The sequence below is a fragment of the Pholcus phalangioides genome, unplaced genomic scaffold (genome assembly GCF_987345545.1).
Source record: "Pholcus phalangioides strain wild (caught in Gottingen) unplaced genomic scaffold, Ppha-v1.0 ptg000007l_1, whole genome shotgun sequence".
Taxonomy (NCBI): domain Eukaryota; kingdom Metazoa; phylum Arthropoda; class Arachnida; order Araneae; family Pholcidae; genus Pholcus; species Pholcus phalangioides.
Genome location: NW_028301600.1, coordinates 29,583,186 through 29,608,849, shown reverse-complemented (window position 1 = coordinate 29,608,849; position 25,664 = coordinate 29,583,186). Strand labels below are relative to the sequence as shown.

General features: G+C 35.3%; 1 protein-coding gene across 4 annotated transcripts in view; it reads right to left on the bottom strand.

Moving 5' to 3' along the window:
• The window catches only part of Hem (Nck associated protein 1 Hem), a 119,407-nt gene extending 110,277 nt beyond the window's left edge, over positions 1 to 9,130 (bottom strand). For 3 of the 4 annotated variants that reach the window (XM_089232997.1, XM_089232998.1, XM_089232999.1), the window contains exons 1-3: positions 8,885 to 9,114; positions 1,770 to 1,880; positions 1,150 to 1,242 (exon numbers count right to left, since the gene is read on the bottom strand). In XM_089232997.1, coding sequence (XP_089089123.1) covers positions 1,150 to 1,242; positions 1,770 to 1,880; positions 8,885 to 8,989 — 309 coding nt within the window. In that variant the 5' untranslated portion in view covers positions 8,990 to 9,114. Of the gene's footprint in view, positions 1 to 1,149; positions 1,243 to 1,769; positions 1,881 to 8,884 lie in introns of all 4 variants that reach the window. The other variant, XM_089233000.1, reaches the window with a different exon arrangement.
• Positions 9,131 to 25,664: the final 16,534 nt, after the last annotated feature.

The following is a 25,664-nucleotide window of genomic DNA, read 5'->3' as shown; positions in this document are numbered from 1 at the left end:
GCAATCCTGCCAACTAACAAAAGACAAAAAAAAGCAAAGAGGACTAGAACATATATGCACCATCATAAAACTTTTAAAGCATTATGCATTGTATTGTATTTTTATCAATAGCACAGGTTGGCAACCCATAGATTGAGAGTTTGATCGATCATGTGAACTTTTGTCCAGACTAATTTCTAGGAGAATTATTAAAATAAAATTAAAGTATAAATTGCTAAGACAATTGCAATTGTATTTGAAAAAGGTAAATTATAATCGCATAACACAAAAAAGTATCAGATTCTAAGGTGCTGTACACCCTTTGGGAATCACTGAACATTAATGCTAATATTAATGTTCATATAGCATATTCAAATCAAACTAATTATGAAATAGTAAAATGCATGAAACATTTTACTTTCTTTCATCAAATAGGCTTACATTTGAAATTATGTACAACTATCCTATTATGTAAAAACAACTATTTAAGACTCATAAGTTCTATAAACCAGAAACCTGTCTTGAATGGAATCAAAAGATAGCCCCATTTTAGGTAGAGTTACCAACCATTCTCCTTTTTGATATCATTTCAAGCATCATCCTACATTAAGGAAAGTTCACCTTTTTGTCCTCCTTTTTAGGTTTCTGGAATTATTTTTCATTTTTTCTGGGGAATTTTTTTTTCTCTCTCTCTTCATTTGAAACATATATTTCTTTATTGATATGAGTATTTTTGTGGGGGGTCCCTCCCCCCCATGCATTCACCAAATAGCCGTCAAAAATTCAAATCCAGAATTTTTTCTGTTTGTTTTTTTCATTGGTTCTATTTTAGAGTTGGGAAAAATTATTGTTGTGGACAGTTTTGTTTGCAATAGTGGGGCCATCTATTGGGAAAATTGGGATAAGTGACATCACTAAGGGTGCGTGCACAGACATCCTCCTTTCTCAGTCATCGGTGGTAACTCTACCCATAGATGAATAGTGCTTTGAGATGTACACCTTTACAAAATGGAATCCTGTATAAAATTATTTCAGCCCCTTGACGTTTCATTGCACACAGTTTTCACTGTAAATCACCGTATGTTGATTACATTTTCATCGTATTAAAAAAAACAAGGAAGTCATGAAACAAAAAAAAAATTGATATAAACTAATAAATTTGCTCATTACCTTGAAGTCTAATAAGTCTACAAAAGTATAATAGTATAATGACAAGGACTTCATTATTTCTTGGCGAATACTGAAGACTGCATTGAGCTGACTCTGGAAAAAATAATTGTAACTATAAGTCATTAGATCTTATTCCAATCACCATAAAAATTCTGTCCTCATATAATAAAAATACAGCTGTCTCTAGCTTAATGTGATTGATTAGTTCCGCAAAGTGTACAGAGGCCTATACTTTAAATTAATGCTTTTCTTTTATTGACTAATGTGGTAATTTATATAGTTTTGTCTGAAACATACTTTGAAACAAATCATTTGTAGTTCACAAGGATGCACAGAATTTTACATAATTAATAATAATCATAATAATTAAATACACGTAAAAGTAGAGTTTGCATTGCTTCTGTTATTTTGCTGCTTTTTTAAATAAATTATTTTAAATTATTTTGCCAATTTGCATCCTTAAGGGAAATAATACACGAAAATTGAGTGTGCCATATTACAGAGCTCAAAATAATTTACTTGACCAGTGAATTAAAAACCATTTCTTTATCAGTGATAAAAGGACAGTTAGCAAATTTTAAGAATGAAAGCGAATTGGTTAAAAAAAGGGAAATACTCACGCTGTTTCCTCTAGTATCAATGTTTGGAAACCTTCGAACTACATGTTTTATTGCAGATTCTAAGCTCTTGTCGGATAAAAATGTTGGTTTGGACTTGGCATCACCGCAGGCCTATCAGAATAGAAAATTATTTTTAGATAACATACTTCAAATATAACTTATTATTTGATAAATAGCAGAGTACTGTGTGTGTGTATAATTATTTTAAATTATGTTGGTATACCATTTGTAACCTGTAAGATGTTGTCCAAAGAGGAATATTATGAATTCTGAAGGCTTAAGATCACACCAATACAACCTATCACCCATTTGCAATAACCTCCAGAATTTTTTCACAGAGCTAAGGGTGGATGCTTTCCACAACTTCCTCAGGTAGTAAGACAACAAATCAGAATACTGGCTTATGCACAGCGCATGGAGACACAAAAATATATATAGGCTAACAATGAAGTTGTGGCCAGTTGATAACTAGAATTGCTAGGCATTTTGCCACTGCATGTTTATGAAAGTTTGCATGTTTTTAAAATCTGTTTATATAAGTTTCAAGAGATTCAACATGTTAAAGTAAAAAACTTTTGCCATTTGGAGAAATTGATTGGTTACAATATATTTAATCAGTGACAACAAGCTCAAACCACTAAAATGCATTTTATTCTGTACAAGTTTTATGAAACTGTCAATGTGCTTGGCCAAACCGTTAAAATTGTGTTAAATATTGTCACTAAATACTCAAATTAGTGTAATTTGCCTCCTCCCCCACCACTGAAAAATATGCTTTGTTTTTGGCGGTCTCTGATTTCTAAACATAAACGTTTAGACATCTGTTGCTATCACCTTAGAAGATAGATGACAGCACTTCTCAGACATTATAAATAAACACACATTAAGGGGGGTCACACATATACAAACACTTCCCAGCACCCCAAAGAAGAATGTTTTGCATTGCTTTGCAACGTGCCCTCGGCTGACTGGAAATGTTCGGCAGTAAAAATACCCATAATATAGTGTTTTCTACACTTTTCTTAAAATTCCTCCAGATTGTTTTGCAGTAGCACTAATTGTTCTGTGTCATATGTCACAGATTCTGGCATATTCTGCTTTGAGGTCCCAGCATACACCAATTCATTAGAAATTCTTCAGAGGAATGCTTATGAGATGTGGTCTAAAGCAAGGCTTGACAAATTGAAAAAATATTCAGGCACCAGCCTTATATCTTAGAAGTCAAACATGGTATTTTGCTTAAGAAAAATAGTTCTAAAAAATGTTTTGTTTTACTTTTCCCATGTCAAAAGATGTAGCGTAATGAAATCAGAAAATTTTGTGTCGACCTTATAGGGTATGCACATAGTGAATGTTTTTCCGATTCTGGAAACCCGTGTTGTCTCTGATTGGTTAAAAACCTGAATTTAAACTTTTTTTAGTTTTCAAGTTTCGAATGACAAAAATTTCTTGGTATTTTCAATTCTGGCAATCGGTAGCGATCGAGCCAATCAGAATGGAGAAATGCTCCATTCATTTGCATATTGTGTCACTGCTTTGCATGAACTGGCTGTGAAAAACAGAAAATTTCCCAGAAAGAATTTTTGTCCAGTTATAGATTACACGTGTGTTGAGAACTAGATTGTGAGCGATAAAGGATAGCGATTTATTAACATAAATTGATGTTTGACAATTTTCTTCTGAAAACTCAAATTTGATACTCTGGTAAATTGGAAATTGGTAAATTTTAAAATATTGAGAGAATCATTCAACATCAGTTAGTAGTAAGGATAAAAGATGAAGATATTTACCACGGTTTCTTTTTTGGTTAAGGAGAACTTAAAATATTTTTTATAGTCAGAGATGCCACTGTACTCTAGTTTACCTGGATCCCGGGACCCAGGGTATTCAAAAAATCTGGGTCCCTTTTGAGTGAAAGTGGGTCTTTCTCTAAAAGAATTATCTTGAAAAAGTATGCCCCACTCCTCCCATAATTCACTGGTATTTCTATACATTTTTTTCCAGCATGCCCCAGGTCTTTGATCACTTGCTTATATATCTTCCTTCAAACAGAGCGGTGGACCCTGTTCTGGGTAAAAGGACAAGGTATCTCTGTGAATCAAATAAATAATTCATTTATAAAAACATGTTTTATCCAAAGGTTCATTTACTTTCATATTCTACTAGTAGAAAAAGCTTGCAAAGAAGTTCATAAGCACTGAGAATTTAACATGGAATGTAGCACATATAACAAATCTAAACCAAATATACAGTTGATCCCACTTATAACGTTCCCATTTAGAATGTTTTCACTTAGTACAACTGATTTTCATCGTCCCAACTCTAAGTATTTCTTATTAAGATTTCCCGTTTGAAGTGTTTTCCTGCTTACGTTTTTATGAAAGCTTTTTGAAAAACGCTATAAGCAGGATCCACTGTAATTAAAAGTTAGAGGTACACATTTATATATTTACTAATAAATCAATCATATTTACTATAATTACTATAAATTCCTTTGATTGATTTTCCATTTCTTTAAAAAAATTAGCTCTTTCAATAATATCTGCTGACTTAGATTTAAAGCAAACAAGATTCTCTCTCTCAGTACACTCTCTCAGACATTTATCTTTCCTATTCACACAAGAGCAAGGATTTCATATAAATCCTTGCGAAGTGGTTTCCTGGTAGAATGATTTTATTTTCCCTCCTTGATGGTCCACCACTCTGATCTGTCGCCATTCAACTGTTACATATTTTCACACCTGAATATTGGAGCTATATTAGATTTGTGTTGGTGAAACTTGAGTGTGTTTGTGTGCCCAGTATTTAAAGTGTTTTGTGTTCAGTAGGTGGTACCATGTATCTAGAGAGCTACAGCTAGATACTTTCTCAAATGAGCAAGCACACATTTTGGCACCCCATGTAATGTAGAAGCAGCAGTTATAAAGGGTGAATTTTAGGCCTCCTCTAGTCCAGAGTGGGGGGGGGGGCACTAGACCCGCCTGCTCGCCCCCATTTTTTTTTCTTTTTTTGAACAGGCGTTCAAAATCCTTTGTGATTTTTCAAAAAATGCACATTTGCACGTTTGTAAGAACAACGTGAATTTACTCCGTATACAGCGAGAGCATAGCCATGATGAAAGAATGCAATACTACGAGACATTATGATACCAAGCATAGTGCAAAGCATTCTAGATAGGAGAAACATTTTCGAAAGGAAAAAGTCAATGAACTGAAATTGAAGCTGAACTGTCAACAGTCATTATTCTTCGGAAGAAATGAAGTCTGAAAATTGTGTTCGTGTTAGTTATATAACAGCAGAAAAAACTGCGAAACGTGAGAAGCCCATCGTTGACGGAGAATTCGTTAAAGAATACCTTCAGTCTGCAGTTGATGTGCTTTGCCCATCACAGGTGCAAGCTGTTTCGAACATTAGTTTGTCACATGTGACAGTAGCAAGACGCGTGGAGGATCTGTCAGCAGATGTATTCAAGACCTTCAAATCCAAATGCATGAGGAATTTTTAATTTAGTCAATAGCAATGGATGAATCGACGGATGCAACAGATACTGCACAAGCAGCCCTTTTCATTCGTGGTATTGACAAAAACTTCAAAATTGTTAAGGAGTTAGCTAGTATTGTTGCACTTAAGGATACCACATGAAGTTATGACTTATATTCAAGTTTGGCAGAAACATTGGCCAAATGTGAGAGTTGGGCTTAGGCAACATATCTGCCACAACTACAGATGGTGATCCCTCTATGACTGGTCAGAAGACCGGGGTAATCACATTGATAAAGTCAGATGCCGAAAAATATGTAAATATGAAGATGATGGCTTTCCACTGCATCATACACCAGGAAAACTTGTGCAAAAAGTTATTCTCCAACTTTGAACATGTAATGTCTGTTGTAGTGAAAGTGGTTAACCTCATTTGATCCAAAGGACTTAACTATAGACAATTTCAAAAATTCTTGAAGGATTTGGAAGCTGAGCATGGCGACGTTATTTATTATACAGAAGTGCGCTGGTTGAGCCGGGGAAAGATGCTTCAGCGCTTGTTTTCCTTGAAGGACGAAGTTGATGAATTCATGAAATCCAAAGAAAAATTTATTGGAGAGTTTCAAGATAAAAAGTGGGTGAGAGATTTCACATTTCTTGTCGATATCACTGGTCATCTGAAAGATCTAAACTACCGCTTACTGGGAAAAGACCTTGTCCATAATCTTTATGACAACGTGAAAGCATTCAAAGCTAAATTAGTCCTTTCAGAACGTTAATTGCAAAACAAAAACTGCATACATTTTCCTAAATTATTGGAGTTGGTAAATGGATCTACGGCTTGGAAACTGGACAATTACGTACAGTGCATTTCAAATCTGAGAATGGAATTCAGAAGCAGATTTTCCAACTTCTGCAAGAACTAAATTTCTATGAAAATGTTATCCTCACCATTCTCGGTCGATATCGAAAGAGTTCCACCAGAGCTACAATCAGAATTTGCAGATTTGCAATGTGACTCTGCAGTTAAATGCAAGTTTTTTGAAATTCCTTTATTGATTGATTTTTATTCTAAGTATGTGTCCAAAGAAAAGTATCCAGAAATACGCAAACATGCATTGTTCATGTCTTCTATATTTGGCAGCACTTACATATGTGAACAGTTGATTAGTCAAATGAAGAATACAAAATCAAAAACTAGCACACGTCTGACTGATCGGCATTTGGAGGATACTTTACGAATAGCAACACAAATTTTACCTAACATTGAAACTTTAGTTAAGCAAAAACAATGTCAAGTTTCACATTAATTTAGGAATTACATCCACTCACATTCGTAGTGTAAGTAACTAAAGACTTTCAAAGCATTTTCAAGAAACAGAAATGTATTAATATAGCAAAAATAGAATTTTTGACACTATAATTTGAAATGTTTTTTTTTAATCATTCAAAATTAATATTTGTTAAAATTAATTGAATTGAACGTTTAAATTTTTTTAAATACTTTGAAATATATTTAGTTTGTGATCGTATTTGGGGGCACCCCCTTCTCCTACGGCGTTAATGAGTAGCCCGCAGAACATGACAAATTTTTTATGTGGCCCTCGAGCGTAAAATGTTGAAGACCTCTACTCTAAAACATCCTTTCTAATTATTTCTCATTAAATATTAGCTATTAGTACCTTTAAATAATTGCTATATTATGAAAGAAAAGAGTTTGAAATTTCTAGCTAAAAAAACTTCATATATATATATATATATATATATGTATGTATGTTAAGTATTTTTAAAAAATCATGAAAAGTGCCAAAAACCCTCAGTCCACAGGGACAAACATAGTCAAAATAGCTCAGACCCAAAAGTGTTAACTGTTACATTTCATGCATTTTTCAATGAAAATGAATATTGTACAACAGAATATTTTATTTTTCACTTTTTCTCATGGATTTCATTTTGTTGATCATTGATCATTTTTGATGCATCACAATCATTTTCTGTACTAAACTCCTGCATTTTGCTTATTTTATCCTCTTGGCTCTCATAACGATATTTAAAATATTGCAATAATTTCCCCAGTCAATCATTATCATTAATTTTCTAGGGCATATCCAATTTCTAATATATAATTTTCTAGCACCAGTCAAATACGATTCCCAACAGATATCAAAATATGGACACTACACAAATAAGCTATATCATGTACTATTTTCTATTACTCGAATAATGGCAAAAAAAACAATGTTGTTGAAAAAGCCAGAGGAATTTATGGAAGATATTTTTGCTACAAGAAATATGCAGGAAGAAGTCTATCGATAGGCTATTTAAAAAGATACAACCCTTTTTAAACCTGGAACTTTTATTTCTTAATCTCAACTGATGCCTTCAGCATAAAATTTGAGTTTTTTACCTACTTATAAGGTATTATGAAAGAGCTCCTGGAATTCACTGAGCTTTATTTCTAGCATGATAAAGTCTTTCCTTGATTAGAATAATTTGGATGTGAAAAATGTCACTTAATATTATGCAGTAATGCACGTGTGAAATACTAGAAATATAAATCTGTAGTCAATGATAGGAGAAAGTTAAGACAATTTGCTATAGTTTGAATTGTTTTATTTACACATTTTAAATATAAATCATCCCATCAATTATTAAACAATTAATGACCAAAAAATACACGACTAATTGCTAAAATAGTCAAGACCTAATTTTGCGCAATCTACACACACACTAGGCCTATATCATTTTTGGTAAAAAAGGTACAATACTATTGAAAGATAGAAATTATTGGTTAATACGATTGTTGCTCAATTTTTTCCCCAATTATTAATTATGATAAAATTAGTTTTCAGGGTTTGCACAACAGTGGCTTAAAATTATGCATTTTGTTCAAAAAAATGAACGATTATAAAATGTTTTTTTAAATGATGGCAGAAACTGTGAATTTTTTCTCTGAAGATAGTAAAATCATGGAAAATACCAGTGGAAACTATCAATAGTAAATACCATTCCAACCCTACCAGAGCCAGTGTTCATTTTTTGTGCTCCTCTCCCCTTAATTTTGAAAACGAGAAAACAGTAACCTCCGGACCGTTCCTGATCCAGCACCTAGGGAACCAGAGCTGCCTGCTCTCCCCTAGCTGCAGCCATGTGTAAAAATGCCAATGAGAGAGAGATATAAATGATTTTTATTTAGTTTCTCGGTTTGCAGTATTCTTCTTAAATTTATCTAACATATTAAAGATTGACGTCTTCAACCAGTATCGTAGCTAAAGCCATTAATAACATCTGGCATACCAAATCACAGACAATTAAACTTTATGATGGAACAATTTCTCTCTTGGTCAATTTTTTTTCCTCAGCAACTGGAAATGAATTTAATTGGTTTGAACGATGATCATCCAGTTTTCAAAATAAAAATGTAATTGCACTTATTCAAAACCGCTATTATTAAATAGGAAAAAAAATTAACCTTATATATAATTTTCTAGTTTAAAACAAGCTCGACGTGCAAAATAACAAATCATGCATCAAATTATTCGCCAAACTTTAAGAATGTTATTGATATTATTCGAGCTATAAAAATAGTTATTAAGCATTAATTTTTCTGAGTATTAGTTATTTTAGAGACTTACTTTTTTGATGTTATAAATACGAGTCAACATGCCAACACCCCTGTCATTGAGTATAGTTAATTTCTCAGCTAGTTTCTGTTGACTGGGAATTAAAGGACGTGCCATGACCTGAAATAATAAATGTACTACTCTGACCCGAAAATTTCATAAATATTTATATCAATGTTTTTATTCCCGAATAAACCCCATGGAATACTATAGCCATACAAAATCTTAATTGTTAAACACTACACTGTTGATGCCAATCATTCGATGATCGGAAACGGAATCCTGTCATTGTTAATAGTTTCTATCTTCTTTACTTTTTTTTTTTAGAACCAACATTCCTTCCTTTTTTTAACCCTAATAAAATTTAATATTCAAACAGTAAAAGAACGGAAATAATATCAATTTAATCAAATTTATCATTTTTGTGATTAATTTTTTTTAGTATATGGTAATAGAAAAAAAAATTTCTTAGTTATGGATACTTTTTTTTTTTAACACTCGCCCATCTTGGTGAGCTTGCGTAACACCTCGGTGCATTTTTTTCTGGTCCTTATTTTTGGATGATGCGTAACTAAATACAAAGAGTACATCTATGGTTTTTGTCTCATCATGATCAGTTCAAGTCATGGCCTCCACAAAGGTGGAGGATGGCAGGGTTCCAGTCCGGGCCCTGGGACGATTCTCTTTTTTTTTTTCACGCTATAAATTCACTTTAGAGGGGTCCTTAAAAAGGCTGGTTTGGGGACCTCCAGAAATCTCAGCCTACGCGCCCGGCTGCAGGTTGTTGAGGCCATGATTTAATTATGCGAGAGTCAATAAACTTATTCCCGATCAAGGCCGTCTCAAGAGCATCAGGGGCCCTGGAGCCAAGTAATTTTTTTGAGGCCCTACCTGGTAAATTTACATATTTACTCTCGAAAAATTCAACCCAGATCTCATTTTTGCAAGGCCCATTCTTCTGTTGAGGCCCCTGGCAGGCCCGTCATTTGGGGGGGGGGGGGAGGTCAGGGCTTTAAAAAATACACTAGAAACGGTATATGTATGTTACGGTAAAAGCCCGAAGAGTGGTAAAACAGGTTTTACCGGTAAGACCTAGGTTTTACCAAATCGAGTTGGTAAAAGCCCGAAATTAAAAGAAATTAAAGCCCCTCCCCCCGCTTAAAAACACTTTCATTTCTTCTGATAAATCGAACAACCATCATGAAATTTTTAGTTCCTGACCTTATTAATTGTTGATAATTATTGATTATTTAAAATCAATTAATAATTAACAATGAATTAATTATCCACCATGAACTTATGAGTTTCTGATGCTAACTTAGTAAGTGATAATTCTCGTGAATTCTTAAATTCTAAAAATTTAAAGTTCAAACTGCTCAGAGTAGAATAATTAATCAATTTACTCCAAACAGTAAAAACCCGTTTTCAATGAATCAATTGACCATCATGAATATAATGGTTCCTGACGCTTAGTATATAATAATTTATGGTTAATTGACTAATTTTTGTTTAAATTATAATTAATTAATAATCATCTAATGAATTAATCAATCACCATGAAATTATAATTTTCTGATGCTTAATCATTAGCGTCATAAACTTGTGCATGAGGGTTAATTAATTTGTTTATTATTAATTAATTAAAATTAAAAATATTCATAATTATTTATTAATTATTAACCAACAGGAACTAATAATCTTATGATGATAAATTGATTCATTAAAAACGGGCATCTGAACCAACATGGAAAGAATTTTTCTTTCCGGTTACAGATTCCGTGCGTGTCGAACAATATATGAACTAAAGATTGTGAGCGATATATACATATATATTTATATCGCTCACTATCTCTAGTTCAAATACTAGTTATATATATATATATATAACTAGTGAACTAATATCAACTGATTTATTGATTAACATAAAATGATATTTGTTAATTTTTTTTAAAAAAACTCAAACTTGGTACTTTGGTAAATTTGACATTGGTGTAATTTGGTAAATTTGAAGATATTGGGAGAATCGTTCAATATCAGTTAGTAGTTACGAGAAAAGTTGACGATATTCACTACATGCTTTTTTTTTTGGTTAAAGAGAACTTAATCAAAATATTTTTTATAGTTATAAAATAATTATATATACTAGGCCTATATTTGGTTTTTCCAAAGGTGATAAAAACCCATCTAAGGTAAATACCATACCAACCCTACAGTTGACATGCATCCGTTTTGTGATCTGAAGAGATTTTCATTCCTCCAAATCCTTCCAACAGATTGATTATTAACTATATTAACTATAAATATTATTAATTAGTGGATAGAAAAGTAATTGTATTAACTTTATTATTATTATTATTTATTTAACTGAAACTCTTTCCAAGGTGAGTTTACTGGGCCCAGAGTAGATGAGAGAAATAATAAAAATTCGAGAGATGTCTCTCCCTCCATCATACTTTATGGAAAGGGGTGGCCAACAGCTGGCTCACGGGCCCCCAACAAGGTAAAATTAATTATCAAATTAAAATTAATAATTTGCAAGGTAATCAAATTTTTTATCATAATTCGAGCTATTCAGCGGAAAACTACTTACATTAATTATTGTTAGTGACGAAAGTGATTTACAATGTTATCACCAAGGCCCGGATGCTGTAGCTCTCAAAATCTTGAAAAATGCCCTAAAAATTGGAAAAAAATTGTCCTAAAAATTGGAAAAAAATGTCATCAAAATAACAAAATAAAGTTCTCTTGAAAAACCGGTTATGTTCGAATGTCGAAAGAAAAAGTTTTGACAGCATCAAAATCATACGTAAATTTTTTCTGAAGTTTTTTTTTTCTCTCGTTTAGATTCCGACAAAAATAACAATTTTTCTAATAAACGTGTTATCATTCATGAATTGGTTAGAAAACAGTAGCGTTAGGGCCATTTGTTAGAAAACAAGGGTGGAGCTGACAGGACTCCGACTTCGGGGCCCGAGACGATGGTTAACATTTTTTGTATTTCACAAGAAATTCAGTATTGAGAGTCCCGTGAAGAATCTGATCGGAGGGCCCTGTTACCCCTGTTGCTAGATGTGGTGGTCATGACTGTCGTACTAGGGTAGGGGGAATAGGATTTTTTGCAGTAAAAAACGAGAAATCTGAACCCCCCCCCCCCCGAGGAAATCCTGTGTATGCATTCCTATGGTTAGGAAGCCGAAACGCACCATTCATTTTATCTTCCAAGAAATTTTCAAGCATATTTTTTATAAGTTCTCAATGCAATCAGTTTTCCATTGTCAAACAATTTGAAAAGTGAAAAAATATCATGAAAATGGCAAAAAAATCTTGAAAATGGCAAAAAAAATCTTGAAAATGCCATAAAATGCCCCAAAACCAAAAAGAAAAACGCTATAAAAGTGAAAAAAGCATAAAAATGCAAATGTCATCAACATCTATGTCATGGTTATCAGTTATATATGTACTCCTCCTTTTCAAACACAAATTGTTCATAAAACTTGTCTCATGGGCAATTTTTTTTTCCTAATTTTTCTGCCACCTCGTTTTGGCAAATTGCCTATTTTGTCAAAATATTATTAAAAAAAATATGGAACAAATGTTTCATTTGTGAGAGAAATTCAAATTATTACGGTTAGCTATGACTAATTATAAATGGCCATAATTGTCACAGAAAAATACGCCAACGCGGCGATGACTCCGAATCGCAGGAATCGATATATAAGGGCCGGCAAAATCCAGTATTTTGGACATTGGCAGAGTCAACTGGGCTGGCCACTTCGCGAAGTGGTCAACTTCGGGTTTTGGCAGTAACATATTGGCGGAGAAGGGGGCACATGTAAACATGAAAGTTTCATTCAATGACTGGCTATCAAAAAATCCTAGTAAAAGGATCTCAATCTATGAAATATAGCTGATCTTATTTCGGTAGCCTAAGCTTGGTACTACAAAGCATTCGCAATTTCCAACATAATGTCTGGTTTTTTTCGAAAACTGGCATATGGTCTTTCTCGAGACTTGCATTCGATGGCGATGACTTTAACGCCGCTCTCATCATGAATTGCACACTAGATGAACAAGCACAGAAAACGTCAGGTTCAGAAGATATATGTGGGCATGTGGGTTTTGGGACCAACAACAAAGACTGCAGTCCTGTGAGCTTTTCTGTCAATATCTGCCCAATACCAGAATGTGTTGGACCATTACCTAAGGGTGAAAATTTCAGTAGTAAAAGTCAGAAACGCAAGAAAGGAAAATCCAGAATCCTGACGGACACACCAGAAAAAAACAGGATTGAAGATGCTGTAGATCAAAAATTAGAGAAATAGAGAAAAAAGAAAAGGCTTTAAAAAAGAAAGAAAAGCAACAGTGCTATGGCATTAAAAAAATTTCTTTTGTATCAACCCCACTTTCTTCTGGTGATTCTGACATCATCATGGAAGAAACACAAGACCTAAATGTAGGCCGCACACCAGAGTTAGCAATCAACGATTTTGTCATAGTAGAATTCACTACTAAGAAGACAAAGGTTCATTACGTTGGTTGCATCGAAGAACTAGAATTGGAGAAGAGGTGTACGTGAAGTTTTTACGACAGCATACAAATGAAACATTTACCTTTCCAGAAAAGGATGACTTTTCTATGGTCAGAAAAGACGATACTGTATTGAGATTGCCCCAAACATCTATTGCAGGTGGCACTTCTCGTGCAGTCAGTTCACTCCTCTTTCACGTAAAATTGGATCAGTATAACATTCGCTGAGTTTTTTAGTTATAAAATACGTTTTACTGTCAATGAATGTAGAAGATTAACACTATATGTCTAAAGTGTCCTCATTTATAGTATTGAAAAGATTTTTTTCAAGTAGTTAAGCATTGAAAAAAACTTTTTAACTTTTTTTATGAGTATTTATGCTTGTTCACAAGTTCCCCAAGCATGTTTGCAACTGCCCCCAGGGGCGTAGCCAGAAATTTCGTTCGGGGGGGGGGGACACTTTCATTTCAGGGGGGGACCAAAGTGACAGAACAATGGATTTGGCCATCTTTTTCCCTTTTTTCGGTCATTTTCTCACATTTCGGAGGGGGGGTCCCCCCCCCCTCGCTACGCCCTTGACTGTCCCCTTGGTGGGGCACATGTGTGTGACAAATTCAACTTGAATTCCTTTAAAAATAAAGAAATCTCTTACTAAAAAATATGAAAAAATTCTTTAAGATATATATAGAAAGATGTAAATATATTGCTAAAGGTTTTTTTGATAATTTTTTTCACATGAGCATTAAGAAATTGTCCTAGATATGAAAAGTGTTTACATGTGCCCCCCTCTCCCCTACAGGGTAGTAACAACTATCGACCACCCAATAATTACACACGCGATTCCGTGTAAAAAACTAATATAGAAAAGTGTTTTCTTCTCGTTTTTGGATCGGACGAATATTAAGTGAGTTATAAGGTTTTGAAATTTTGTGACGTGTCATTTTTCTATCGGTCAGTTATGTGCCAAACTCTGAACGAAAGTACATTTCTCTGCCAGCAGCGGGTTGTCACTTCTTGAAAATTAACTGAAATTTTCAATCCCATTAGAGGCCAAGTTCGGCCTTCTCCTTTCACGATGGGCGCTTTTTCCCTTCATGTAATGTGATATTATAACCTTGTCAGGGGCGTAGCCAGAAATTTGTTCGGGGGGGGGGGGGAGGGGAACCACTCTCATTTCGGGGGCGGACCAGTGATAGAACAATAGATTTGGCCATCTTTTTCCCCTTTTTCGGTCATTTTCTCACATTTCGGGGGGGATCAGACCCCAAGTCCCCCCCCCTCGCTACGCCCTTGAACCTTGTTATTATGTATAGCTTACGTGTTAGCTTCGTCCCCTATGTTGGCACATTTATCACCAGATTTGTAAAGTGTTAGCCAAATGAGATCTGCTTGAAATTTTTTGTAGTCAAATCAACACTTTTTTGCCAAAATGCGGCAATTTGTGTGTGTGTTTACCTTCACTAAATTAAATTTTTTTGAGGGAAGGTGCATTCAGTGCGTACGTGTTTACTGTGTGTGTGTGTGTGTGATCGTTATTTTACGTTGTTGTTTTAATCAGATTACATGTTGATTAACAAAAAGGCAATATTTCTCTGTATTTTTTTGAACTTTCATCGAAACTGTTATGCGCAAAAAGCTTCAGTGAAAGATGTAAAAATGGTAGCTTGACGAAAATGTGATTGATGGAAACAGTAAAATAATAACAACGATTCTATCAGAAACTTTAAATCAAACTTATTATGTTATGAATTGACACATTCAAAATAATTTTTGATTTCGTGAATTTTTTCTATTGATTACACTATTCAACACTCATTTTGTTCTCAAAGATATTTCAGTGATTTTATGGTGCTTTTGGGGCACTGATTCCGAATCTGACAAGGGTTTCATCAGATCGGCTCTAGTTTTTGAAATAAAGTGAAAGTGGAACTTCAACGGTAATACTATAAGCCATCTATGGAGAGGGTGTGATCGGTGTGATAACCCCCCAAGCAAAATGAGATAATTTATGAAATTTTCGGAGCTTTTATATGATAATATTGCATTTAGTTTTTTTCCATCAATCCGTTGAGAATTACCTGTATCAACGTTTTTGATTAAATAACAAATTCAAGAAAACTTCGACTAAAAAAAAAAACCTTTTCTATTTTTAAAATAGAAAAATTTTTTCAAAAAATTCGGGACGGAGAAAAAACAGAAAAAATTAGTATTCCGGAAAATACGGGAGAAAAATAGTCGTATGGTCACCATATTCACAGTGACTAACTTATTTTATTTATTTATTATTATTACTTTTTTATATAAAACCACTCCTCCCAACAGCAACCATAGATCATAGTTGCCCAACCTTTTTTGTCCTATCGCCCCCTTCTTCAGAAATTTTTATCTCTCACCGCCCCCCAACGCAATCTAACCCATAGGATCCTATGTTATACCCGTAACTTCTACCGCCCTCCTGGAACATTCCATTGCCCCCCGGGGGGTTTTAACGCCCACGTTGGGAATCACTGCTCTAGATCCTCTCATGCCTCCTTAAGCAGCATGCAAATCACATTGACACTGTGTGAAATGTAAATCATTAATAAACTTAATATCAGTACATGAAGATCACTGATGTCTGGTAATGATATAAATATGATAATGTGTTGAATAAAATAGGAAAGTAAATAAAAAATTGAAAGAAAAATTTCCACGCAAAAATTAGTGGCTGCAGACTATATTGTAATATTGATTATTATGCATTGTCTCAAAAACTAGAGCCAATCAGGGCTGTCTCTATTCTACCGTGAACAGGTATTGTACCCGGTAGAATAGAGACGGCCCTGAGCCAACTCGGCAAAACTAACACCAGTTTTGAAATCAGCACCCCAATATACCCTAAAACCATTAAAATTTCCTTTGGGGACATGAAATTTTTTTTTTTTGGCCTAAAATGTGGCTATTTTTTAATCTACTCACAAACGTTTAGTTTTATGGTAGTTATTAGAACCAGTATTATTCGAAACATAATTTTGAAGAATAACTAATATAAATAAATATAAGTAATTAATATAAATAAATATAAGTAATTAATATAAATAAATATAAGTAATTAATATAAATAAATATAAGTAATTAATATAAATAAATATAAGTAATTAATATAAATAAATATAAGTAATTAATATAAATAAATATAAGTAATTAATATAAATAAATATAAGTAATTAATATAAATAAAAAATAAACTTCATCCCTATAAAAATTTTTTAAGGGTAATTTGGTGAAAGGAAGAGATTTCTTTCTTTCAAACCGAGCACAACTTCGATATATTGCCATGGCAAATTTACGACAGAGCAGTGCCATCTTAAGGTATGGGCCCACCTGGGCACGGCCCGAGGGCCTCAAGAGAAAAGGGGCCTCACAAAAATGGGATCTGGTTGAGGTTTTCGAAAATTTGCCTGGTAGGGCCTCAAAAAAATCATTTGGCCCGGGGGCCCATGATGCTCTTAAGACGGCCCTGCGACAGAGTGGATTGTGCCGGAAATTTGAGTGTGTGTGCCTGACAGTTTGATTGAGTATCTAGTGTTGTGTTTGACTTTTCAATGCTGCCATCTATATTTCAAATTGTGAGTGAAGTGTAATGATTGAACATTTGTACCGTTGTAAGCCTCGTGCTATCTTTGGCGAGAATTTTTAACGGGAGATCGGCTCGGATTCTCGCCTGGAAGTTGGGAATCACAGAAAACCAACTTTAGCCAACCACCACTGTAGCTAAAAAGAAGATTGCATCCTACATTAGTAAGTGCTCAAAATGTGCTCCGTCCAAACAAGGCCCCAGCTAGATACTTTGTTCGTTGGGGCAAGCTCACTTTTGGTGTCCCCGTGTAATGTAGAAAGAGTTGTCACAAAGGGTGAATTCGGCGCCTCCTCTAGTCCAGCTAACCCGCTCCCCCTAGTTGCGGCCCTGTGTGTGTAAGTAAATCAAAACTGCTTAAAGAAACAACGGTAGGTGTGAAAATTGTCTGAGTGCCCGCATACAACGTTTTGTCGAGATGGTATTTTTTTCATTAAAAAAACAACACATGGACAGGCACATTCACATATGTGAATCGTATATACGATACAAAAATATAAATACGAAAAAGACAGTATAATGAAAGAAAAACACACACAATGCATAGCTTTTAGAGACATCTTTCCTCTTTTGTGCATACTTATATTTTTAATGAATGTTTCAAAAATTTGATAGGGGAATTTTCAAATATAAAAACTTCTTCCTTGAGATGTCTAATTATTTTTACATGTGATAATTTTTTATGAATTTATTACAAAAGGCCCCTGGTAATTTATACTTTTTTGATGAGGTTGTTTTTTTCTGCTAAAACGTTATAAGCGGGATCCAATGTGCACATTTTCATATTCAAGTATTTCAAAATATATATCTTAGTTAGCAGTTACTGTCGTTAACAGAAATATTGGGTGACGGAGGGAGATTCCTCCATTCTTTTTATTTTTTACCTCAGAAGAAAGAAGAAAGAATGCTATACAAGATTCATCGAAAGACTGGTTACTTGTGGAGATAAAGATTACAAGGAAGAACATTCATCACTGCCCCCACGGGAACTCGAACCCCGGTCTCTCGCTTGCCGGACGAGTGCCCCTTGGAGCGTATAGGTTGAAATATTCTATCTGCTTCTCCCTCTCCATAGCGCACTCGTCCGGCAAGCGAGAGACCGGGGTTCGAGTCCCAGTGGGGACAGTGATGAATTTTCTTCCTTGTAATCTTCATCTCCACAAATAACCAGTCTTTCGATGAATCTTGTATTGACAAGTGGAGAGGACGTTTCTATATGCAAAGAATGCTATGTCTTCCCCCCCAAAATCTCCTGGAGGGTGAACAAAAAGAAAACAACTCAAGTTTATATGTGTGTATTTTTATCTGACCAAAATCGGTACAGTATATACTGTGCGTATATAGATGCACAATGGCGTACTCAAAGGGGGTTTTGGGGTTCTTACCCCCCGAGCCAAGATTATAGTGTTATTTCTCAGGAAAAAACGTAAACTCCGCCCAGAAGGGAAAAAAATCTGAAACCCCCCCCCCCTCGAGAAAATTCTGCGTACGCCTATGTGGATACACTGCTCATCGATTCTTTTCGAAAAATAATCGTAATAAGTGTTATATTATATATACTTAAACCTTCAATTTTTTTCTCATCTCGGTCATTTTTCATGCATATTTTGTAGTTTGTACAGTCATCTTTTTAAAGACAGTGAAGATTTTTTCTATAGTATTATACCAAACTTTTCCAACGTGTTTCGACGCCCCTTATCATTTGGCGCCCAGGTCCCACTACCCCTGTTTGCACCACGGTGCTATTAGGTCTCGATTTAGGCATGTGCAGGCTTAGGAATTTCGCGACTCAGTACGACAAAAAATGTTGCGGCCCTCCAAAACAATTTTATAACTTGTATGTAGTCGCTCTCTCTCTCTCTCTCTCCCCTCGACAAATACGGGGAATAAGGATTCCAAATACAGGAAAATACGGGACATTGCCAATTATTGCCAAAAATGATGTCAAAAGTAAGCAAAATGGCCAAATATTGCTAAAATCACGAAAAAATCGCAAATGGCGGAAAATGAAGTACTACTGCAAATTGCAGCGGATTTAAATGAATTCCACGATATGAAATATTCACCATGACAAATATGTTGTGATTATCACAATATAATTTATGAATTTAAAAATAATTCCAATCTTTGATTTGAATAAAGAATAAAAATTTAAGTAGCTTCGCCTAAAAAACGGGAAGAACCGGAACGGCAGGAAAACAGAAAAAAACCATAGGTAAAAACCGAGACTGTCCCGGGAAATACGGGACCTATGATCACCCCATGTAAATGGCATATGAAAGTATTTTCTTTGGATATATTTTAATTTTTTTACAAAAATATTTAACTTGATTTTTAATTATTGATCATCTTGGGGGGGGGGGCTGGGCACTAAATCCTTGTGCCCTGCTCGCGTACACCTCTGTCTACATGTTTGGGTCTTTAAATTTTGTATTATAAATGTTTTTATGCATAAACTCCTATTCATAAAACAAAACATCTCTAATATTAGAACTGTACTAGGTGAATATGAGATTAAGAAGAAAGGGAAAGAACAAAAAACAGAGAAACGTCTTACCTTTTTTTTCGGAAGTTCGGTAGTATAAAATTGTTATTATAAAGGATTAAATTTATAATTTATATACTGCATATCCGTGTTCCTTAAGGGTGTTGGGAAGAAACTTTTCACTGATGAAAAATGAATACAGCAGGGGAGAAGAATTTAAAAAAAAAAAAACTTTTCTATATAATCGCTAAATCCACGGTTTTAACATTCTATCCAATATCTCATTCTCATCTAGTAGGGATGAGACTAGCGATAAACTTTTCCCGGGTTTTTCTCAATCCCGGGATTCAGTTATCGTGAACCATGGAGGAATGAATAACAGGAGGTGACATCAGGCAGGAAAATTGAAGCCGTTGTGGCAACCCTATGGACTGACAAGTAAGCCCAAACAAACCGCTCTTTTCCCTATACTTAACATGTGTTTTGCCGGATCGAATTCTCTTAAAATATTAATATCTAAATAAATTTAAGCACCATGACTGTTTAATGCCTCTTCAGGTAATCTACATGATCCAATAATGGGGAAAGATAAAATTTTATCCTTGTATAAGGGGTTTTTATATTTTTAATTTATTTTTGAAAGGGGAAGATCATTTTTAACTCTCAACTCGTCATAGGTTTTTAGTTCAGTGCCTTCAATTTATTTTAAAAATTTGATGCATCACATTAATGTCTATGGAAATATGATTAATTAAAATAATATGAAGCTCCAATAAAATGCAATTTCCATAATTTTTTCTTTTAACTGTTTATTTTGCCTTTTTGTTTCGTTCATCATTATCATAGATCCGGGACATTTCGAAAGTGTTTGAGGCCCGTGGGCGCTCGTCTTAAGCTTTACATGAGGAATTTTGATTTCTGAATCAATTCTGAGATGCTCGAGCACTTTCTGACAGGGTCGTAGCTAGGATTTTTGCCACCCGGGACAAACAGCATTTTGCCACCCCCGTGCCTCAAAGTACTGGAAGTGCTCGAGCGTCCTCCACCACTGTGTATTTATGGTTTTGCTGCCTGTAGACTGTACAAATTTCGCCACCTTTCTTCCGTTCCACTCTCATATTCTTGAATACGTATGATTGAAATATATGCCGCCCATCCGAACCTTCCGCTATGTACAGTAGATGTAGTATTGAGAAAAAAAATATTAAAAATAAAAAAAACTTTTTTTACGAGCCGCGGTAAGTCATCTTTCTGGCCTATAGTATTTAGGAAAATAATCACTTGGGCTGTTTCCCCCCCCCCCCCTCTTCATTTTGTACCTATTACTTTGCTTTTAAAGTGGCATGTGTACGAAAACTTGAAAAAAAAAAAAAACAGTTTCGAATTGAATTTGAAATCTAAAATTGTTGTTGTTGTTCTACCTAGACTGGAAGTATTTCTACAATATTTTAATATAAACAGCTGAAAGGCATTATATATGCTAATGTTTTGCATATATAATGTTTTTCGCAAAAAAAAAGTCAGATTTTTTCAAACACCACTTGTTCAAGTGTCTTTAAACATTGTGTCACTCTCAGCACTGAGGTATTACATGCTTTGGCATAATTTTTTTAAAATTAAAATGCCGAGAAGGAATTTTAGGGCACAAGATATGGGTAAATTTTGGTTATTTTTGCAAAAGGTTCCATGTTGTTGAAGCTAATATTCGAACAACTAAAATTGTAAAAGCTCTCGTTCAATTGTATAAATATATCCACAGAATTTGAGGGAAAAAAATCGAGTTCCTAAAGTAAATAGTAAATTTTTAAATGATTTTTAAAAACGGGGATGTTTCTCATAGGAAAGCATGGGAAGCCACGGTTTGTTTGGGCTTACTTGGTCCCTTTAATAGATCGATCACTGGCTTCATCTGGCAACCCAGATTCCCCATGCTTTCTCAACGGAGGCGCTGGTCGCGTCACCTCCTGTTATTCATTCCTCCATGATCGTGAACACTGGAAGTTTCCAGGAAGTTCTCAAGTTTCCCTAGGGAAACATCATGGTATGTGGCATGATAGCTTAGAGTAGCGGTTCTCAACCATTGCTCCGCGGCGACTCGAAGAAAATAAAATGAATCAGTAAATTTGATAGATAAGTAAATAAGAGAGGCCTACAATGTTCTGCCATAAAATTTATGTACAAAAAAGAGCTCCTCGAGTCAAACAGGGCTCCGCCATAAGAATTATATACTGAAAAGGGCTCCGAGTCAAGAAATGTTGAGAATCGCTGGTTTAGAGGTTCCCAAGCACTGCCGCCCTTACCAGATGCGAGGCCCGGTGCAAAAATAATCGTGGGGCACTACGAGCACCACAAATTTTCTTTTGTCAACTGAGCCTAGAGAGAAAAATTAGATACTGTCAATTCCCCCTCCAAAAAAAAAATCTTACTCAGTATTAAAAAAGTTCATGCAAAAATATTGATTCACGAGTAAGTAAAAAACACTAAAGCAAAAAAAAAATTAAATATATTTAATTTTTTGAATTTTAAAATTGAATAATAATTTACTAATTAATATTTAACACGACTCACTAGTGCTTGTTTTCAAATGCTATTCAACAAAACTTCACAGCTTAATTTTCTGAATTGACTCACCTTATAAAAAATTTATTTTTCTTGCTTTCACACCAGCGAAGTCCTCTATTACGTCATAAACATTTATTTTATCTATACGTCTGTTTGGACTGATAATGTCGCTAAAGACGACAGTCTTTCCTGACTAATTGCAGATCTAAATAAGATTTTATTAATTTTAATCTTGAAAAGCTTCTTTCCTCACTTGCCACTGTTACTAGAACAGTAAGGAGGACCCGATTAAGACGCTCGAAGGCCCTAAGCATTTAAGTAATATTTTGGTGCCCCCCCCCCCCCCCCCCACCATCATTTCATGCCATTGAAATGGTTCACCGATTTTTTGCATTTGAAGGCTAAAAATTTTTACTTTCAGGTTTTTTTCACGTTTAGCTTCTTTTTTCTTTTGGCGAGAATTGACAATATTGGATATTGCCGAACCTCTTCCAGGATGCATACGCGCCGTTTTTCCCATCCATCAGCCCTACAAGGGTGGGGTTGACAGAGCTCGAGCCCTGGGACCAAGGGACGATTTTCATCATTTTTTGTTTTTTCACGCTATAAATTCATCATAAAGGGCCCCGTGAAAATCTGGCCTTGGGAGCCTGCAAAAAACTCTCAGCTTAGGGCCCTGCTCCAGGATGTGAGGGCCATGTTCCAATTTATCTCTATCCATTGAAAAAAAATCTTAAAAACATCAAATGTGAAATTTTATGTTTCGAAACATAAAATGTCATTTGACGTTTTTCTGCGAACTACGATCGTAGTTGGCAGAATATGATGTGAATATTACAGTATTTCAAAGCACACACTTGATTTATTTGAAAGGTTCCTCTCGTAATCTAGCTTTTTCTACTTTTGCAAAGTCCTTGAACATCTTCAAAATCAATGCTTCGTGAACACACAAAACATCTGCTTATACTTTCAGCAGAGATGAAGCATCAAGCCTTTCTATTGTTCTGCAAATTTTTGCTTCAGTGCTTGACATAATTCTGGCTTCAAAATTATAAAGTTACATTTCTGTAGCTTTTTCATTAAAATTTTTCTTGATTCAATATTTTTCTTAATTAAGAATTCCAATAAATTTTGCATTTTATTTGTTGGAATTGAGCAGGCCAAAGAAACGCAAGTCAATGTTACTATAATTGTTTTTGTATTGGCCAAAATGTACTTTTTTGGAAATTTTGCTTTCATATTTTCCAGAAAAAACAAACCTTTGATTCTTACCTTTTGTTCCAGTCTTTTACAAATATTTCAAGATATTTTCTCCCATTGACTGCTTTTTAGAATTTCCTAAACCAGCTTCAGGAGCAACCACTGAACCTTAGTATAGCCATAATGTTATTCAGAAGTACCTTATTTTTTAGGTTAATCGCCATGATTGGGTACCTTTTCTTTCTGATATATTCTCGAATTCATTTGCAATGTAGACCTGGTATCATTTCTTTTGCTTCTACGTTGGATCAAACTACACAGTTGATCCATATATGAGTTATACCCGTAGATCTGAACATTTTAAGTTCATGTCCTCATTCTGTAGAACTGGCGCGCCCTGGAGACCTTAAGTGCAAAGAGGGCCCGTGACAATTACATCTGGTTAAAATTTTCGTAAGTATGCAAATTGGAATGCAGATATTTTTAGCTAGATGGGAGCCTTGGCAAACTCTCTTTGCCCGGGGGGGGCCTATCAAGGTATCTTGTAGCGTGATCCCGGTGAGTGCTATGAGGGGGGTCCCCTCAAAAGGGGTTAAGCTGAGAAAAGGAGTGTTTGGGACTCCCATTCGAATTAACAGATATTAATTTGGTAACATATAAAGGTATTTTCTTTGGATATTTTAATTCTTTTTAGAAAAATATTTTTTTACTTTTTAATCGTCATTTGGGAGGTACGGGATCCCCTAGGCTCCTGCACAGGCCTCTAGAGCATGGTTTCCCACTTTTCGTTCCATCGCCCCCTTTTTCAATTTTTTTTCTTCTCATCGCCCTCAACTCAAGCCAACCCATAGCATCCTATACTAAATCCCAAGCCTCCACCGCCCCCACTAGACCCTCCCATCACTCCCCAGGGCGCGATATTGCCCACTTTGGGAAACACTGCTGTAGAGCCTATGACACTGCTAAGAATTATCTGTGCTCAGGGCCGTCTTAACAGCATCATGGGCACCCACGCAAAGTGATATTTTGGAGACTCATATATTTCTATGCTTTCTCTCGAAATTCATAGCGCCAAATCTCGTCACGAGGGCCCCTTAAGCACTTGAGGCCACGGGTCGTGCCCGGGTGGACACATCTGTTAAAACGGCACTGCTTGGATTTTCTTTATGGGAAATTTGTGGTATCTTATTCCAAAAACTCAGCATTAACGTGAAATCTAGTTTGCAATATTATTCCGTTTATCTAGATTTGAGGTTTCAATATTGTTGATGTGGAAAGAGCATATGCGTTTCATCTTGCGTCGAAGAGGAATTTTAAGATATATACTTTCATTTCCAATATCATGAGGATTTTCTACCGAATGGTCCATACTATGGAAAAAGGCAAGTTGTACATTTAAAAATAAATGCATAATTTGATAACATTCTGTGGTGCCCCCTTTTCTTGTGATGCCCTAAGCACTTGCTTATTTTGCTTAATGGTTAATCCGGCCCAGACAGTAAGCAGTATCCTACATGTTATGAAAGCATTCGGAAAAGGATTTTGGATTTTTTTGTTCATGAACTTTAAAACGCATTGAATCTCATCTGTTAATAACTCTTGAAGTACTTTGACGTTGGAGGATTCTATACCCAAAAAATATGCGTACTATCCATGGCCCCCACATCCTCAAGCAGGATCACTAGGCTGGGATCTTTTACGGGCCCCCGACCAGACTTTCACGGGGCCCCCTTTATGCTGAATTTATAGCGTGAAAAAACAAAAAATGATTAAAGTCCTCCCGGGCCCCAGAGCTAGAGCCTTGTCAGCCCACCCCTCGTGGGGGGCCATGCTCGGGTATGCCTCTTCTCTGTGGGTTTCCTAGGCCAGGATCTTCGAAAGTGACTGGTTGAGTTTTATGCCCCCCTTCTAACAAATTTTCGTGTACGAAACAAAAAATATATCAGATTCATCCTGTGCCCCTGGACTAGAGGGGCCGACACATCTAGAAGCAGGGCTCCTAGTCTGAGATCGTAAACGGGCCTCCAAGAACGACTTTTCTCGGGCCCCTAAACAGTGTATTTATAGCTTGAAAAAGAAGATAAAAATAATCTCGGGCCCCCTGTCAGCTCCACCCTTGTAGGGGTGATTTTAGGACAAAAATTAATGTATTGCACTGACAGGAGTTTTTATTACATGGCTAACGGGGCATGTTCCCAGGGCTCCAAGATTTTCTGCTTTTTGTATTTCAGGCACAACTTACATGCTCCTTCCCCTGCAAGCGTCTCTGCCTCAAAGAAGACTACAAAGGGCCTCCAAAAATTTATGTTTGCTCAGGGCCCGAACTTATGAGGTACAAGCCCCGTGTATTGATTTATAAAATAATTAATTTGTCGCTGTTTCTGCAATATTGGTAAACTTTA